General features: G+C 43.0%; 1 protein-coding gene across 1 annotated transcript in view; it reads right to left on the reverse strand.

Moving 5' to 3' along the window:
- Positions 1 to 6,120: 6,120 nt before the first annotated feature.
- AR (androgen receptor) overlaps positions 6,121 to 20,075 on the reverse strand; it is a 164,000-nt gene continuing 150,045 nt past the window's right edge. The window contains exons 4-8 of the mRNA XM_017520202.2: positions 18,837 to 19,124; positions 12,955 to 13,099; positions 8,576 to 8,706; positions 7,559 to 7,716; positions 6,121 to 6,712 (exon numbers count right to left, since the gene is read on the reverse strand). Coding sequence (XP_017375691.1) covers positions 6,557 to 6,712; positions 7,559 to 7,716; positions 8,576 to 8,706; positions 12,955 to 13,099; positions 18,837 to 19,124 — 878 coding nt within the window. The 3' untranslated portion in view covers positions 6,121 to 6,556. The remainder of the gene's footprint in view (positions 6,713 to 7,558; positions 7,717 to 8,575; positions 8,707 to 12,954; positions 13,100 to 18,836; positions 19,125 to 20,075) is intronic.

A 20,075-nucleotide genomic window follows, 5' to 3' on the forward strand; every position in this document is an offset into this window, starting at 1 on the left:
GAGCAACAAAAGATTCCAAGATTACAAAAAGAGAACAGAGCACTAGCACTTGGCGCTGGTCCTGCTGCCCAGTGGAGGCCAAGTGCCACTGTGAGAACTGAGCCCCATCTAAAGTTTCAAGCCAAATTGTTTCTTTTAAGAAAATCTTTGTATGATGCTTTCTTTATTTCCCTCTCTCTTTCGTTGTTTTTTTCCTCCAACATTGAAAATTAATTCTTATCTCTGTTTACATAGTCTGCTCCCTCCTGTTGCCAGATTAATCCAAGGACGGCACAAGAGTATCATGTCTGAGGCACTCCCTAATCAGTGTTCTAGTCTAGAGGAAAGCAGAAAGGTGTCACTGTGTTGTGAGGGGACTTCTTTTTTTTTTCATGGGTCATTCGGATGGTGGCTGCTCTCACCATCCAAAAGTGGCTTATGGGCTTGGACAACCCCACAGGCACTTCACTGTAGGACAGTTAGCACCAGGGGGTAAGACTGTGAGAAAATGCAAACCTGGCTTGTCTCCTCTGCAGAGTACAGGTTCCCACACTGTGAGGCAGCAGCCAGAGAGGGAACCACCAGAGAAACAGTATTTCAGAACTGTCTTTCCTTTGGTGTATGGATACGTGTGCATTATAGTCTTTGGTGGGCAATGGAATCTGCAGCTACATGACAATCTTATTAAGTAGCTTATGTGGGAAGTGCTTCAGGTCACAAGGACCACCCATTCTAAGGCTTCTCATTTAATTCCACAGGCTAAGAGATGGGTGAGGAAAAGAAAAAACCCAGTACCCTGCTACAATGAATTGGAATCAGAAGCCAATAGATGCATATTACCTACTTTCTGGCCAAATTCAATGGGGATAAATCAAAGCTGAGTCAAAAGCTGTGTTTTACTATAAAATTCCACCTGCTAAATTCAAACACCTACCACTCTTTCTAGGGGTAAAAAAATTCCAAAAGATTTGTTATTGCATCTGAAATGTCTGAAGAGGATTGACTAATATGGATTTTTCTGCCTTCACCTAGAAATGGTTGAGTTGTGGAGGCCCTGGGCAACAGGTCTCAGTGTCAATCTTTGTCAAAGAAAAACACCCTATCTGTGGGCAGAGATGGACCTGCACCTACAGAGATACAACTTCCAGTACACTGACAAGTTTTAACAGAGAAAAACACATTTTCATTTGTCAAAATCTTCACAGAACATATCCAAAATCAGGATTACAGCACACATACACCCAGTAACAAGAGCACCTCAATCACAGGTGACGCAATTTGTGTGAAACATGGAGCGCTTGCTCCAGGTTCCAATGCAAGAAACTGCCTTTCTCTCACAAGGATGGTGAAGACCAAGGAACAGTTCTCTTCTCCCAACATGTCAGGTCCCATTAGGAGGCCACTGGCCAATCACTTGGGTAGGCTTTTGGCCCCAAGTCTGGGCCTTCCCTGTGGTAAATTCTAGCCACTTCCAATGGGTTTTTGTCACCCTTTCCAAATTCATCTGTCTTGAACTAGTAAAGTACAATGCATCATGTTGTCTACTCTTTTTCTCCCTCTGCCCTTTCACGAGACCTGTAGGTCAGACGCAATAGGGGAGAAAACTATTAGTTATCTGATCAATCTAGGTGTCTTGTCTGTTCTGAGAGAGCCTCCAAAACATAACTGCATCTTCTTTCACAAGTACATGGCATCAGGTGTAATCTGGAACCAAATATAAAGATGCAGAGAGAAATAAAGCTATCAGAACACACACACACACACACACACACACGCACACACACACACACATATATATATATATATGTGTGCGCGTGTGTGTATATATGTTTATGTGTATACATATACATATATACATATATATTTCAATTTTGAAACATGAATACAAATATTCATTTACATTATATTTCAACCTTCTGCCTTCAACTGCAGAAAACTTTTTGTGCCATCCAAAGTGGGCAGAAATAAGGATTTCTGCCTGCTGTCCCTCTAGTGCAAAATCTAGTTATTTAAATGCTCACCTTATTAGCAAGGGTTTCACATCTTTAGATAAGATGACATGGGCACTAGCAAACACAGTGGCTAAGAACAGCTCCATCTCCAACCATGCAATGATGGAGCTTCAAGAATTTGCTTAGCAGCTATTAGAGAAAAGGAAAGCCAGTTCTGCTTATAAAATCACTTAGTGAAGGACCCATAATCCCATTTTCCCCAAATTATTTTCAACTCTTCTAAACATGTATATTACTAGGGAAAAAATCTCACAAAGCTCTTATAAGTCAGTCACCAGCAAAGTCCTTTAGTCTGTCTTTGGATAGCTTATCAAAGAGGCACTAATGCTTGCTCCCTCCCTGTCCTTATAAATTTTGGTATCTTAGCAAATACAATGTAATCTTTGGTTACATAATGTGATGCTTTCATCTCTCTTTTAAAAAACTGCTTTAAAAGATTTTCAAAAAGATTAATGGTGAGAACAGATTTGCCTACAAAGACAACAGGGGTAGAAGCTTCCTTTTCCAAGAAATTGAACGTGCTGAATGGCTTATTTTGACTTTAAGTTTTGGATTTGATCTGGTGCTTTGGCATTCCTGATTCCCATAACCTCTTGTAGTGGGTCAAACATGAAAACCACTCCCTTGGCCCAGTGCCCTCTCACCTGGGCAACTGGCACAAGATAATTCATAGACAGCCAGCCTCTTACTTTTCCAGGGCTATACAGGAGCCATGCTCCGGTAGTTACTGGGCTGTCTGGAGAGAGTCTCCTGAAATGCAGCTTTGGTGCAGGGCTGGGAAGGGGCAGAGGAAAGGGTTTGGGCCTTTATGCCCTGCCAGATATCAAGGGAGAGAAGGGGGAAAGGCCACATCTGTGCTGTGCCTAACGAAACAAGCACTTAGAAGCTACTTGAAGCTCAATATTAGCTCATTTGTGTCAGTATCATGTGGATGGTGGACATATTTTCTCTTGAAGTACAAGTCAAATATAACTTATTGTGTATGCCTATATGTATTTAGAAGTAGAGCATGGACAGAGAGGGACTCAAGCATCAGCACATTATTTCTCAACCTGGACAATTACCTCAACAACTACCCAAAGGACAGAATGAAGCTCTCTCTACATTTTTTTTAGTGCCAGTGAATGTACATAAAAATATATGTATTACAGAATTTCTTTTTTCAAAGATATATGACAGTCCTTCAAAATATCCCTTTCTCATAGTAAGGGAATTAAAAAAAATAATAAACTTTCCAAGAACAACAATATTGCCTATGACATAGAAAAAGCTGTGAAACAAAGAATCCAACAACTCCCATGTCAGCTCAGAGGCCAGGCCCAGGTGAGCTGCCCAATGAATGAGAGCTGAAACTGCCACATGGCTCTTTTCTTTGACTACATAGTTCATGGCCCTGGCAGCTGTCTGCTGCTCAGCATAGACAGGGCCTTTTCCGTGGTGCTCCTTCTTTTTCTCTTCCTCACTCTGTGTCCACATCAAGCACTGCAAGCTTGTTTGGAGATGGTCCCCGTGACTTGTCCGGTGAGTGATCCTCATCTTCTAGCTCACCAGGTAAGTGGGTCTGAGTGGCCAGTCCTTCACAGGTGGGTATAGTATACCAACCATACCAACTCTGTTTGTAGAGCAGAGTGCATGCAAAATGAGACTTCTGTCAATTACATTGGCTGGAACATCAGTGGCCATAAGAAAACAAAAAATCCTCCCTTTCATCCATGGGAGAACACAGCCAAGCTAAAATTTCCTATGTTCACTCAAATCCAAGCACAGAAAGAGTAGGCCTAAAGTCCTATGTAGGCTCTTTTTCCCTAGTCTTATCATTTGGAAATTTGGAGTAATCCAGTTGTTGCTTTTAATTACACTGCTGTTTCACTGATTTTTAGCTTTTGCAACCGAAAAATATATATTCATAAAGACAAGATTCATAATTGAGAAATCCATAAAGATGAAAAATTTGATAGAGAAATGGAAAGGAGAGCTTCTAGTATTTACAAGGAGAGATATGAGAATGATATAATTCAAGTCATGTACCACAAAAGATGAAAATCATTCCAAAACAGATGTAAAGGACCTATTAAAATGTAACCTAGTGTAACTGAAAAAAGTGGTGGATTTTTTTCTGTTTAAAATCGCTAAAAGTGATCCTGTACATGAGCCAGATGGTGTAGTAATAAAGAAAACCAGAATGTGTCTATTCCACCCCAGAAAGGGAACCCGTCAGCTTTAGTTTTGTCCAGCAGTCTTGGATTGGCATATTGCTCATCTTTGGTTCCCCTCTGCCTTGTTATTTAAAGAAGCTGTTTTGCAAGTTCATTTGGCTATTAATATCAATGAAGAAATCAGTGAAGGAAAAAACCCTTGTGGATCATATCATGTCACTCAGAAACTGTTCTCTCAACAGAGTGAACCAATTAAAATGGGCAGCTTGGTGACTGGCCCTTGATTTCTTGAGTTCAACAGATGAGATTAAGAGCTAAGTAAGAAGGAAGTGGCCAAGATGAGAAAGTAGGTGGACATTTTCTCTTGCACTTGGGGTTGGAGAATGAAGTCAACAAGAACACAGGTGTGCCAAAAGGCTATATAAAATCACTGTCCCAGGGGCACACCCTGAGTTTTCATGGGTGGCAATGTATTGAAGCTGCACCAACCAGACCTTTCCAAAATAAGTCATTGTACTGTAGAAAGTCTCAATGGTTCAGCCTCCCTCTGACTAAGAGGCAGCAACAAAGGTAGGGAATCTGAGTGAGTATGGGCAATGCCAGAGCCCAGAATCAGCAGCAGAGGAGGATGATGAGTAAACACACCAGATGGTGTCCATCTGGCTTTAGGCTTTGCTGCTGAAGGTTTTAATTTAGTAGTCGGAGTCTCCTCTTTGTTCCTTCTCTATTCTCTTGACTTCTGCAGGTTTATATGCTGGGTGGCAAGAAGAGCATTTGTAGTTTCTGCTTCTAATGCCTTCAGTCTTCCCACCCTGGTAATGGAGTTTTCTCTTCAACGCTGATCTAAGCAGCCCCTTTAGCTGCTCTAAAGAAGGAAGTGAACACTTCTTCACTTGCTGGGAGGGTATCATCTCTGGGGGACAAGGGCAAGACGCCCAGCTTGTCTGATCCCTTTGATGCCTTCTTTCCAGTTTGTCTAAGGGCTCCAGCGATCTGACAGTTGGTAAGAAGTCTTCATGACTACTGGCATCTGCAGACAGATGTCAGAGCTGTTGGCCTGCTCACCTTCTGGGTGGTGGGGGCTCCTAATAGACAACCTGTGAACATGCCCAAAAGAAGTGAACAGGCTTCACCACCACGGCTGAAATGCAGTGTGATGAAGTTCAGGCCCACAAAACACTGTAGGTAGGATGGAAGGTGCTTGTGGCTTCATGGAGTTTGGCAGAAAACTTCATTCAGGTCTTTTCAAGGTGGGGAAAAGGTAGTGGCAGTGAGAGTTCAACTATTCAGTCAGTGTCCTAAGCAGGAGAACAGCCAAAGTCTATTTTTTTCTCCTATGACTTCAGCTTCTTCCTGACTGACACATGAGAAAGCAAACCTGGATCCAAGTGGGGCCCTACAAACGGTTAAATTTCTGCTCTCCTTCTCAGTGGACTGACTCTTCGGTGAAAGTCGCCAAGTTTAGGCTAAAGAGAACATTCAGTTCAAAGGTCTTAGAAAAACTTTTGAAAGTCAGTTTGAGGGTGGAGGCAGAAGAGTGAGAGAGAAAACGGTTTGGGGGTGAGGCATTAACATGCAGACAAATTTTCAACAACAAGCACATTTTCAGTATAATGAAATGCTCTATAGTTGAGCCGTCTAGCCCACAGGGGCTAAGGCTGTGGGCAGGTACTGAGATCTATCTTCCCTCCTTGTTCTCTCCTCTCTCTGTCCACTCCACTGCCCAACTCAGATCTGGGGTCACCTTGCCCTCTAATGGCAATAGCCATTGGTAGAACATAAAGTCTCTCGTGGAGGGAGGAGATGAAAAAATCAGTAACTCCCCATGGGCCTGCAATTTTCACCTTCTAGTTACTGTTGGCCTCTTTGGGGATTTCTATATGTTTATTTTTATTTATTTATTTATTTTTGAGGAAGAAGAAACACTAGCAAGGTTATTTGGCTTATTTTTTGTTTTGTTTTTGCCTTTTTTTGTTTGCTTGTTTTTGTTTTTGTTTTCCCCAGATAATCTGAGCTCTCTAAACTTCCTGTGGTATAAGATAAGTAAACGTTTGTGTGGCTGGCACACAGAGTAGTGCTGTAAACAAGCACAACTTGACACTGGGCCACATGAGGATCATCACAGATTTAAAGGCATACAACACCATTGAAAACACAGATAGGAGCCACAACGGGGAGCAAAATCTGAAGGTGCCATGGGAGGGTCAGATAGGGAAGGAAGAAGAAAAAGAAAGGAGACAAAGAAAAAAAAATCCCAGCAAATAGAACTCAGAAACATGTCCATGACACTGTACATCAATAGAGGAAATTCCCCAAGGCACTGCAAAGGAGTAGTGCAGAGTTACAACAGGCAGAAGACATCTGAAAGAGGGTACGGAGTGGGATGGGGAAATGGGGGCTTCCAGTGCTTCACTGGGTGTGGAAATAGATGGGCTTGACTTTCCCAGAAAGGATCTTGGGCACTTGCACAGAGATGATCTCTGCCATCATTTCTGGAAAGTCCACGCTCACCATGTGTGACTTGATTAGCAGGTCAAAAGTGAACTGATGCAGCTCTCTTGCAATCTGCAGGGAAAAATAAGAGAGAAAAAAACAGGGTTGACAAGGAGGTAGCCTCTGCTAGATGCTTCCCCAACCTCTGAGTTTTGATCTTTCAGCCTTTTGCTTCCTCCCCCTTCCTTCCTTGGTCCTCCCCTGAGGTTGTGCGTGCGTGTGTGTGTGTGTGTGTGTGTGTGTGACAGAGAGGGAGAAAGAGAAAGAAAAAGGGAAAGAGGGAGAGAGAAAGAGAGAGAGAAAGAAAGAGTGAGAGAGAGAGAAAGAGAGTGAGAGAGAGAAAGAGAGCAAGAGTGACAGAGAGAGAGAGAGTGAGCGAGAGAGAGAGAGAGAGAGAGAGAGAGAGAGAGAGAGAGAGAGAGAGAAATGGTCTCCATGGAGTCTCTGAGGGCTCACAAGAGATGTCTTATACCATTGCAAGCTTTCTGACTCAGGACTTCTTCGGTACCCCAGCCTCTGCCCTCTCTCTCTCTCTGTCTCTGTCTCTGTCTCTCTCTCTCACACACACACACACAAACACATATAAACACACAGACAAACTCACATGAACATGACTCAAAGTAGAGGGAGAAAAACATCCAGGTCTATTTTGTCTGCCTGGAGAATTCATCTGCTGTAAGTCCCTTCCCTGAGTACCACTGCTCTGTTCTCAACTCTTCCACCCCTTTCACAATATCCAGCTGGGACACTGTGACCCGTGTTTCTCTCTTCACCACATTTTCTTCCTGGACCACACTCAAAGCCAGAGGGGAATGGAAGCACCTCCCAACAGGTGGTGCCAGATCCTAGAGAAGCAAATTATCATTTGGCTCTATCAGGCTGTTCTCCCTGATAAAGCACCCTCCATCATTTGCTTACAGGCTGCACAGAGTCCAGGAGCTTGGTGAGCTGGTAGAAGCGCCTTGAGCAGGATGTGGGATTTTTTCTTTTGCATGCAATGATACGATCGAGTTCCTTGATGTAGTTCATTCGAAGTTCATCAAAGAATTTTTGATTTTTCAGCCCATCCACTGGAACTGATGTGGGATGAAGACAGAATGGGGAGGGGAAGCATGCCCACGAAGGAGCATTAGACAAAGCACCAAGTTTTCTGACCACAAACTTGACCCCCACCCCCACGGGGAACCATCTGCTTGGCTTCCTGTTAGTTGAATTCTGTGTGCCTGGGGCCTTCAGTCTGTCAGGGAGATCTCAGGGGAAAAAATAGCTGGATCCGATCTGAAGTAGTCAAATAAATCTAGTTTCCTGAACGTTTCCTTTTCTACTCTTTTCATATACTCATTTTTTAGGAACTAAGCTTTTATGTCATTCACAGTCCAACTCTAACTAGACAACTAAAACACATAGCTTTGAATATCCAATTTTGCCTTTCTCCCTCAATAGGAACTAAGAAAGGGCTCTTAGAAAAGACATTAAAGAAAGTTCCTTGGCTGCCAAACAAACCCTAATTGAGTTGCGTACATAGACCTCCTCCTGTTGGCGAAAGAGGAAATCTTTCTAGGAGGAAATGCCTCCTGCTCCACTGTCCTGCAAGGAATACAAGGTGGTCCACGTCTGTTTCTAAACCAGAAGCTGTGGAAAAATTCAGAGACCTGCTATAACCAGTCAAAAAGTCCTTGTTCCAAAGAGAGACTGGGGATAGATGGGGAATCTGATGGAGGTTGAATTCTTGCCAATAAATTGGCTTCTAGTCATGAAATTGTTTCTTGTTAGGAAAATGATGCTGAGGGAGAGTAGAGTGGGGATGGGGCATGGGGAATGAAGAAGGGAAATGTCCAGGAGCCGGCTTCTCTCTGATAACCTTTTAATGGCAATAGTAGTCCCCTCTGAGTCTCTGTGTCCTCAGGGGCATTCCTTGCACATCTAGGCACTTACTAATGCTGAAGAGTAGCAGAGCTTTCATGCACAGGAATTCCTGGGGGGTGATTTGGAGCCATCCAAACTCTTGAGAGAGGTGCCTCATTCGGACACACTGGCTGTACATCCGGGACTTGTGCATGCGGTACCTGGGAAGGAGACACAGAGGAAGCAGAGGAATAAGCAGAGGCTTGCAATAAGCTCAGAGGGAATGTCTCTGGTTGTCCTCCCTCCCCAGGTTCTCCAAGAAGAGCTTGCTGTTTCTCCTGCTGGTGCTTCAGGGACAAGGAAAAGGTTTTTTTCTCTCTCTTTTCCAAAATCCTGACATCCTGATAACTACTCATCTTCTCTGGCCAGGATATGGGTTAGCGCATGGAATTTCCAGGTCTCTGTGCCCTTTCTGTTTTCTGAGTTGGGGACAGGAAAGCCTAACCAAATAAACACAATGGCGCAGGCACATGGTCTCCCTGACTGCAGTTCTAATATCCCAGCTACAGCCAGAACCAGAACCTGCCTCCCAGGCAGCTCAACAGTAAGGATTTTTAGGAGAGGCCCCAGTAGTCAGCTCTTAAATTCTGGACACTAGGATTCACAAATGACCCAAAGTGTTTGGTCATCCTGTTGACCCCTTTGCCTCTGGCCTGGAATACTAGAAATTTAATATTTCTTCAAAACTCCCAGTGAAGGAGATTCCACATTGTTCTTTCAAAATGAGTTCCAATGTTAAATCTGCCAGGGAGTGTTTTTGAATGTCTAATCTAAATGTCCCCTGCTGAAGAGGAGTCCATTCCCTCATATGCTGGCGGTTCCTTTCCACAGATTAGGAACTTTAGACATATGTGAGCTGCGTTTATTATAGTCACTTGTGAACAGATCACCACATTATCACCTATAAATTATATGGGGAAGTGGCCAAGGCTTGGCCAGCTTTTCAAGGAAGAGCAACCTCTCGGTTCCATGGCTGGCCATGGCATACCTCTAAGAGAAGACACAGCATCTTCATGCTAGTAGGTCTTCCGGTTTTCAGCACTTCAAAAATCCTCTGTGTGTGTGTGTGTGTGTGTGTGTGTGTGTTGGTGTGTGTGTGTGTGTGTGTGTGTGTGTAAGACAGAAATTGACTGTGTGTGTTTAAGACAGAAATTGATTGTAGGTGTTTAAGACAGAAATTGTGTAGCATGTGCAGAAAGGTAAGGAAATTTGACACACACTTAAGTGGTGAAGACGAAGACCTCCCAGATGGAGCCTAAAGGCTGTGGTTTGACATTTTGTTTTCCAAGCCACTAGCCTACTCCACAGGATGAGCAGGCCTGGTATTGTCTGGGTGGAAGCTCAGCATCCTATCTCAGGGATCTTGGATGTCCTGGAGAAAGAGGGAAGGGGGCAGATGGTGTAGAATTATTCAACTCAAGCTGAAGCCAAACTGGAAAGAGGAAGTGTTTAGATGGTATCACAAATCAATTGAGCAGAACAGTGTTGCTCCAAGCTCTTTCACTGTAGAGAATTTTTTAGTAAGATTGGCTGACCCTGGGGTCTGGCCCTGTTCCAGTCTCCAATATACTTTCCCACCTCTGTTGACGACAATACTGCAATCTTTTTTTTTGTTTTTACCACTGAAATCACAATCCTGAAATGAGGATTCCTACAACATTGCTGTGGGACTCAGGAGCAGAAAAGGTAGGGAATGTGGGAAAGAGAAGGGAAAAGGAAAGGGAAGAAATTTGTAGGGAAAGGGAACAAAAAAAGGGAAAAAGAGAAAAAATACTAGGGAAAGATTTAAAGGAAGGAAAGAAAGAGCGGAGAATGGAGGGTAGAAAAATGAGGCAGGAATGAAATTCAGGAGGAGAGCAGGGTTGCTGGGAGTGCAAGAGAGAAAATAAGAGGAGAAATAAAGATTGGAAAACACCGAGCACAGTGCCTGACACATAGCAGGCGTTCAATAAATGACATGTAGGAAAGTGCTATTATAATTCCCTCAGCATTCTCCAGATAAAATTTGAGGCACATAGACGTTCAGTAATTTGCCCAAGGTCACACAGCTAAGAGTCAAGCTCATTATCCTCACAACATGTGATCTCTACAAAGAGGAAAGGAAAGGGAAAAAAAGGGCTGATAATAGGGTGTGATGTTGAAGAGATTAACAAATGAGTTGACCTACCTTGAACAAGTTCCTATCTCTCTCTTTAGGTCTGAGACTCCCCATTAGCATCTTAGGGAGGCTGGCAGGGATTAGTCGCTCTCAGCTGGAGAGTACTGCCTCTTCAGTGGGTGTCAGAAATGTGTGGGAGCAGTTTAGGCTTTCAGAATGACTAGAATCCTATTTGGTACAGAGTAGGCTGGTGCCAGGTATGTTAGCTATATTCTACAGTGACAAAATTATTTTTCCCCAAATGTCAGCAGAATCCATGTTGAGAAACACTTATCTAGATGCTTGTAGATACTCTGAGAGATCTAACATAGTGTCTTCTTACAGGAAGAATAGGGATCCTATTGTTTCAGGAGCCCTGGAGTTTGGTGGGTCTAGGCCTCTGACCCTGTGGGGAGTCCTTTGTATGAGATGAACAACACTGGACCAGAACGCTGAGGTGGGATGGCAAATGCTTACTCAGAGGTAGAGAAGGAGATGAGGATTTAGAGAACAACCAATTACCACCTTTCAAAGCTCCAAAGGTCCTAGGGCTCTGGGGAAGCAGTAAAGCATGAATTTGATTCAATTCTTAAGGGAAACAGGGGTTTGAGGTGGGAGATGAACAGTTAGGGGGCTTTTTAAGGCCTGCCCCAGAAGATGGCATCATAGGCAACTTTTTGGAGGTCTGAAAATTACAAAGCAGTTTGTGCCAAAAGTCCAGTGGTTATTCTTAGCTTCTGGCTACCAGGCTGGCAGGGTTGGGAGAGGGCAGCTGGGGACGCTCACTCTCCTTTGCAGGGCAGTGCTGTACTGGAAGGAACCACTGGCCTGTAGATGTTATTTTAAGACTCTTCTGGGTTAGAGGACTGAAGAGGGGGAAAGGTCAATTCCTGTCCTGACTGGAAGGATTCTCTGTGGTGAGACTAACTCAAGGTCCTTGGGAAGATTTCTCTGGCCAGCTCCATTCACAATGCCATCGAGGGACCTCATACAGCAGACATAGAAAAGATTACCAAGCCTGGCTGAGGTGGGAAGATCATGAGGTCAGGAGTTCGAGACCAGCCTGGCTAACATGGTGAAGCCTCTTCTCTACCAAAAGTACAAAAATTAGCGGGACGTCGTGGCATGCTCCTGTAATACCACCTACTCAGGAGGCTGAGGCAGGAGAATTGCTTGAACCTGGGAGGCGGAGGTTGCAGTGAGCCGAGATCGCACCACTGCCCTCCAGCCTGGGTGACAGAGCAAAACCCTGTCTCGGGGGAGTAGGGAGAAAGAAAAGAAAAGATTATCACTATTAAGGAAAGGGTTTTTTTTTTTTAAATCAGAAAGGATTTTTTTTTCCTTCTTGCCTGCTATGGGCCAGACATTCCATATCTGTCAGTTTCATTTATAAACTTTCAGTAAACTTAAGGGTCTTTCCTAAAGATGCTGATTAAGAAAATAGTAGAACTGAGATTTTAGTGGAGAAAAATGTAATTCCAAAATCTGAGCCACTGGTCAAACTCATGATGTTATATAGAGCTGGTGGGAGGGCAGGTATTAATTAAACCTGTTTAAGAGAACGAAAATGGCAGGGCCAAGGTCACACAGTCAGAGAGTGGTAGACGTACTCTTCCCCTTTAGTTACAACCATGAGGCAGAAGAGCTGGGATTGGCATGGACATACGTTTGAATCTTGTCTTCACCAGGCACTAGCTCTGTGACTTTGGGTGAGTCACTTTATTTTGCTGAGCCTGACTTTCCCAGTCCATAAAAACAATAGTGTTCTTTATAAAAAGGGGAGGTCAGGTCACCATGAGACTCAATGAAATAGGATTTAGAAAGTATCTAGAATGATCTTGGCACTAACTAGTTGCTCAGCAAATGATGACTGGCCGTAGCCCTTGGTGATAGCAAAAGAACCTAAAAATCTTCAGCCCTTAAAGCCAGAGCCTTTCTGCCTCTTTTATATGTTGCTCAAAGTGAAGGGGAGGAATCTTTCCATGTGCTTTTGAGACAAGCTGCAAAGCAGACCGGAAACATGACCAATATACCGGGATTTGTTCTTGGGTGGGAAAGGGGTGGTCTCAGCATCATCCTCTTCCCATCCTACCAGTTGGCTAGAAAGCCAGGGCTTAGCCACCTCATGCTGGGTTAGCTGGCTGGGGCATCCACTGCCACACCTGCAGGTCAAATGAGCTAAGTTTCACTGTCATCCCCATCACTATCACCACCAACCAGGTCTGGCCAAGCTGCTGTATTTTAGCGAGGTCTGTGCCCTAGGAGCGCTTACTCATTGAAAACCAGATCAGGGGCGAAGTAGAGCATCCTGGAGTTGACGTTGGTGAAGGACCGCCAGCCCATGGCAAACACCATGAGCCCCATCCAGGAGTACTGAATGACAGCCATCTGGTCGTCCACGTGTAAGTTGCGGAAGCCTGGAGAAGAAGAGGCAGAGGCAGTGGTCAGTCTGGGTACTGATGGGCTGAGTTAAGTTGGAGCTCCTGTTGGGCAGAGATGCTCTGGCATTTGGGCATCCCCTAAGGATCCCCAGGGACCATCCACGCTGGCCACTAAGGGGTGGTGGGGAAAAGCACAAACCGTAGGTGAGGATAATATTCCTTGCCCTCCGTACTTCACTGAGGTGCTCAAATGAGATAATGATGGAGACAAAAAGGGAGTCAGTTATAAGAGAAAAATAATCTAACACTTATTGACTGCTTACATGAGTGAACTTCTTTTTTCTTTTGATTTCTATTGGGCTGCTTTTTTAAAAAAATAAAAATTATTATGGGTACATGATAGTTGTATGTATTTATGGGATATATGTAACTCTTTTCTAAGCACTTTACTTATATTATCTCATATAAGCTTCACAACAATGAGTAAAGTAGGTACCATTATTATCTCTAATCTGTGAGCCTGTACAAGTGAGTCAGAGAGAGATTAAGGAACTTGTCCAAGATCATATGGCTAGTAATTGGCAGACCAGGTTCTAAAGCAAAGCAGTCAGACTCCAAGGCCTGTGTTCTTGAACACTCCACCTTTTTGAAGATGCAGTATAATAATCATTTCTCCCACATGAATAGCAGTTTTCACTTCACAAAGCTCTTTTCTAGCTATGATCTGGTTTGACCCTTCTAACAACCCTGGCAGATTGATATTACATACAGTGTATAGGGAGATGTCTTGACAGCCACTTTCAAATTTAATCTCTTGTGTCCATCCCACTCTCTGCCTGGCACTTCCCTCCATTCTTTTATACTCAATAGGTACCTTGACCCTACTAGTTTCCCACTCTACCGCCATCCCGATCTTACTGCCATCATTATACATGAACAGACCCTTTATGACCTGCCTACCTAGACTGATCTCCTTGCCAGTTGCCTTCTCATATGCCTCTATATCTCCATTATCTCTGCAAAGGCAGTTTCTTTTGCCTAGAATGCATTCCTCCTTCCCAAGCCTTTCATTTGGTAAACACCTACTCATCTTTTTAGTCTTCACTCAAAGGCTACCTCTTCTATGAAGCCTTTTCCAACTCATCTAAGAAGAAAAGCCTTAATGATTCTTCTTTTACCTTCTCATTGCACCTTGTGTAGCCCCACCCAATTACAGCACTCATTACATAGCACTGAAATCTATGTATGTGTATGTATGTCTCCCCCACAAGACTTGGAGCTTCTTGAAGACATGGACCATATCTTCTTATTCATCTTTGCCTCCCTAGTATATAGTACGGTCCACGTATTTGAGTGGACACTTTAGAAATATTACTTAAACAAATAGCCTAAAGACCCTCATTTTTTTTTCCTTTTGTAAAATGAGAATTAAATGGTCTCCAAATTACCTCCCTTAAGCTCAGAGAGCAGAGGGTCCCAGATGCTACCTCCCAAATAACAGACAGGTAGAACAGACATGGCCATGTTCTCCTGGAGGTTTTGAAACAGTTGGATGATTAAAGTTATAAAGGCATCACCTCAGAGCTCATCCCTACCAACACTCTCTTTCTCTTCTCACCAACAAATCCATGATTATCTGAAATTTTGTCATCATATCTCATTAGGAATGCTTCCCCAAATTTAGATCAAACTTCTCACTTTCCTGTTGATGACCTCATTTAACTCTCACAATAATCCAAGAGGTTAGGTGATGTGACACTTATTTTACCAACAAGAAACCTGAGGGCCAGATAAATAAACTGACTTGCCCAAGGTCATATGGTTTATATGTGGCTGAACTAATACTAGAATCCTGGTGTTCCGATTCTCTTCTCCAGTGTTTTTTTCTACTCCACTGCTTCTACTTCACTACCAAGGTCTCTAGCTTTTGTCAGTCATAGGCTCAGGTCTGAAGTCTACATTATCCAGGCACATTGTTCTGCTTGGTTGGTCCCTGTCCATCCATATAGCCCCATTTTCCTTTACTTTTCTTTTAGATCATAAGCCTTTTAGATATCAGGGATTCTAGAGTCCCTCATCTTAGCAGTCTTACCTCCCAGGCCTGTGCCTCCCACTGTCACTGTAATGACACGCTGACAGACCAGCTGGATCCTCAGATCCAACTATTTCCTGCCTGGAGCCCTTCTGTAGCACAGAATGCCTGGAACTGACCCTTCTCAGTACGAAATAAAAAGCAGGGTCTAAGCATGTAGCAACCAAGGATCTCATAGAGAAGAGGCCTGGGAGGTTGAACCCTGAACATTTTGGGTAAGAGGCAGTGGAAGCAAGGAAAGCCTTTTGCTGGTGAGCCTAGGTCTTTTGGTGGAGTGTGTGAATGTGAAGACACATGGAAGGATGAGAATTAAACTGTACAGGTATCAAGGAAGTTGTCCATACTGATGCTTATTTTTTCTCCCTAAAATGCCACAAAATTAACAAAGAGAAGAGAAAAGGGAAAGCTTAATTTGGCCATAATATTAATTAACAATCCTTAATGAGAGCTGCTTATCACTCAAGCCCAGTAACTGTGCACATATCAGCAATGTGGCTGGCTAATCTCCCTATAGTCTAATCTGATTATAATACCTGACTCTGTTCTCTAATGCCCAATCTCTGAAGTAGCCTCCATGACTATCAAGGGATGACTGGAGGAAAGAGTAGCTTCAGCCCTACAGATTTCCTTAAGTATGCATTCACTCAACACTCATTTGCCACTGTGTTAGGCTGTTCTGGAGAAACAGAGGAGTCATTCTCAGGTTTTGAAATACATTAAACAGGTTAAACAGTTTCTTTGAGACTCTTTTCTCACTAGAATCCAATTGGCATCATAATTTTTTTCATGTGCAGCAGAAACTTGCAGTCTTGTGTTTAGTCTGGGAGAATGGGCTCAAAGAAAGGCCAGTTTGGAAATCTTTGCTGCTATGGTGCATCTGCCAGCCAAGGTCTTCAGAGAAGACAATTTCATCTTGGGGTCCATGCATGAGCTTCTAGGCAAGGCATGTGGCAGCTTAAATTGAGTTCAGTGAAGGCAGTGGCTTAACACTCAAGTATCAAAATAATAAACCAACATTTACAGAGCATATACTATGTTTCAGGCTACCTTACTAGTTGGTCTTTATGCATGATCTCTTTGTTGACAACAATTTGAAAGGTAGCAATTATTCTATCATCTTACAAATGAGGACACAGAGCACAGAGAAGACATGATTTGCTGAAGGTCACAGAACTAGTCCATAGCTAGGATTCCAAACCAGATAAATTAGATTCTAAATATACTGTGCACACCCAGTCTACTCACCCACTCCAAATTAATAGTTATCATTTATTAATGTGCCTGGTGTGCTCTCGTAGGCAATTTCCATACATCATTACTGTCACAGAAAACTTACAACAAAATTTATCTTATTAGGTGCCTAGCACAGTGCATCTTACAGGTCAGGAACTCAATCTGTTGAATTAACAAATTACTTGAACTGGTAGGTAATTATAGATAATATGAAGAACAGGTCTTATGAAAGTGGTAATTAGCTTTCTTTTGAAGCTATTCTTTTAAATGACTTGGAGTCGGAGATCATTCAGTCTGACAAGCTAGATGGTGAACTGATACTGGCTTGCAGATTTGTTAATGTAAGGAGTGCGGGGCTTTCCGTCCTGGTGGTTGAGCCAAGGAAAGCCCCACTGACCCCAAGTCATACAAATTCTTCTATAGCGATTTGCATTACGCTATTGTCAAGATAACCAATTTAGAAACCCCAAGGTCTAGGTCAAGTTCTGGTTTCATGTGTTAAGTGACAAAATGGAGCAATTTAGTTAACCTGTTTGAGCCTTGGCATATGAAATGGAAAAAAATAGTTTCTATGATTCATAGAAATGTTGTGAAGAGTAAGTGGGATCATATATATTAAAAAGCTCTGTAGCCTATAAAATGAGATAAGTGTTTGGAAACTGCTTGGGAAGATTAAACTTTGAATCTCTGTCAAACCCATGATATCAAAACATCTAGCTGAAAAGGTGATAAGAATTAAAGCAACCTTCTTGTTTTTCTTTTTTGTATCTTTTCCTCTCTGTGGGAACTCTCTGTTTTGGCACAGAGCATGTCAAGTCAGAGTCCTTGGGTTTCCTTCCCAGTGATCTTACTGGCTACTCAACGTCAGCTTCTCAAGCTGGTAAGGTGTCAGAGATGATTAGGGCTGTGACTGGGACCTGTGAATTGGAAATACAAATCTAAGGCTTGATAGCCAAAAGGCAATGTCTTCTAATGCAACAAGCCCACAGTATGACCCAAGTGGCCTTCAATGGGATGCCTTGGTCCCTCACTGCAAAGCCCAGAGCCACAGAACTGCAGTGGTGCTACAGCCTGGTGGGGTGGAATAATGAGAGGATTTGGAATCAGGAAAGAACCTGGGCTCAAGTTCTGACCCTGTTATTTTCTGACCATGTAACTATAGGCCAATCACATCATTCTCAGAGCTTCCTTATTTGGTCTGTAAAATAGGAGAAAGAGTCTAACTTTATAGGATTCCTGTAAGAATCAATTCAGGTAAAACATACAAAATTGCTCTGTTTACTATAAATTTCAACATGAATGGCAGTTATTATTGAAAGGCAGGTTATTCGTTGACTCCACAAGAGAAGGTTTGGTTGTTGATGTTTCAGAAGAGTCTGTGAATAACAATTGCAGGTTTAGGGGAAACTTTAAGGAGCATATGCTTCACTGGTTTTCAAACTGTGCTCCTTGGAGCCCTAAGATTTTGCAACAGTGACCTGGGGCTTCCCTGGGATAGTGAGAAAGAAGCTGAACTGTTGAGGCCCAGGCCACAGACTCTGGCTTTAAATCAACTAGCTTCACTTGTATCTGCGTACAATTCTTTTGAGAAATAAAGCACTTGCCTGCTAAAGGAAAGTTTGTAAATCATTGGATAGAGGACCTCTAAGAATTCCTTAAGCTGTAACAGTTTAATAACCAGACTTGTTTAAACAACAGATGTCATAAGAAAGAAGTTATTTCCTCATCAATGGGGAACTTCTGTTATCCAACTTCTGTTAGACCAATACTTAGTAATTATTTCACTATCACCTAATCTTTCCTCCCATTATGATTCCTTAGGTAGTTTAAAGTGCACAAAGCATCCCTTGAAGCAAACATTGAAAACTGTCAATTTAGTCCAAACCATGCTTTATACATTATACAGACAGAGAAATTGAGACCCAGAAGGGGAAGGGATCACACAATAAGTTACTAGCAGAGCTAAGAGTAGACCCGAAGTGTTCTGATTCCCAATCTCAAGTTGTTTCTGCCATACTATATTATGAGAGTTCTCATGATATAGCTCCTGAAGGTGACATTAAAGACTGAATGTCAGTCAGGCTGGAGATTATCTTTGGGTGAGCAAACATAGAAGAGCATCCTAAGGCATATATGGATATGTCTATGTGATTTGTGATTACAGGAAGATGTGTTGACCATGTCTGTGGGTTAAATGCGAAAGCATGACCGCTGTGCATCAATGTCAGCCACTCAGGATACCCTATAATGCTATCTTTCTCTTTGCTTTCTGAGTCTCAATTCCTGTATGTTTAAAGTGAGACTTATAACAATCCTGCTCCCACAGGGTTATGATGAAGACTGCCTGAGTTAACGGGCAGAAAAGCACTAGACATTGTGGCTGGCCCATAGGAGCATTTGCTAAATATGATCCCTCTTATCCCATGCTCCCACTTCCCTTTTCCTTACCAGGCAAGGCCTTGGCCCACTTGACCACATGTACAAGCTGTCTCTCTCCCAGTTCATTGAGGCTAGACAGCAAGGCTGCAAAGGAGTCGGGTTGGTTGTTGTCATGTCCAGCACACACCACACCTGGCTCAATGGCTTCCAGGACATTTAGAAAGATGGGCTGACATTCATAGCCTTCAATGTGTGACACTGTCAGCTTCTGGGTTGTCTCTTCATTGGGGCTAGTAGTGCTGGAAGCCTCTCCTTCCTCCTGTAGTTTCAGGTTACCAAGCTTCTTCAGCTTCCGGGCTATTGGGAAGGAAGAGACACCTGAATTTATCATCAGTGGTCAAAAACACAAAATGCAGCTGCCTCGTTAGAAAAACTGCCCGAGCTAAGGAAATCATCATTCTCCCTGGTCACAGACTCTAAACTCCTTAGGGACAAATGCTCATTCATCACTGGTTGAATGTATAATTCATCATCCCAAATCCCTGCTAAACACAAATTTTTCACATCTTGCTTTTTCCTCTGATCCTTGTGCCAAACCAACCTAGAATATCCTTGAATTCAGCTCTGCCTGAATGCAGCCTTCAGTATTCATACCTGGAACCTTTAATTAACTCATTTACTAATATATTAATGATTCATTCATTCATTCGGCAGACATCCATTGTTAGACCTTTGCTTCTGGGTGACAGAAAACACACACGCCCTGGCCCAGTCTGGTAGAAGAGAAATAAATGGCCACAATCAATTCTGGAAAATGCTGCAATGGAGGCATCAACAAAAGAGGAATACATTAATCTTTTTACATAGGTGGGTTTAGAAAACACCTTATATAAAAGATAGTATTTGACCTAGAATTTGAAGATTGATGAGGATTTCACCAGGCAAAGGTGGGTAGAAAGGGCATAAACAAAGGCACTGAAGAGTGTTTGGGGACCAACTAGAGACTGGTATGGTTGAAGCATATATTGCATATGTAGGAAAGTGGTTAATAATGAGGCTGAAAGCAAAGATGGTGCTTGATTTTAAAGGAGCATGTATATCATATTAAGAAGTTTGGCTGGGTAAGGTGGTTCATGCCTGTAATCCCAGCATTTTGGGAGGCTGAGATGGGATGAGTGCTTGAGGCCAGGAGCAGCCTGAGCAATATAGCAAGACACTACACCACCTCCACAAAAAATAGTAAAAACCTAAATTAGATGGACCTGGTGGTGCACATCTGCAGTCTCAGCTACCCAGGAGGCGGAGGTG

This window comes from Cebus imitator, unplaced genomic scaffold, assembly GCF_001604975.1.
Source record: "Cebus imitator isolate Cc_AM_T3 unplaced genomic scaffold, Cebus_imitator-1.0 Scaffold813, whole genome shotgun sequence".
NCBI lineage: Eukaryota > Metazoa > Chordata > Mammalia > Primates > Cebidae > Cebus > Cebus imitator.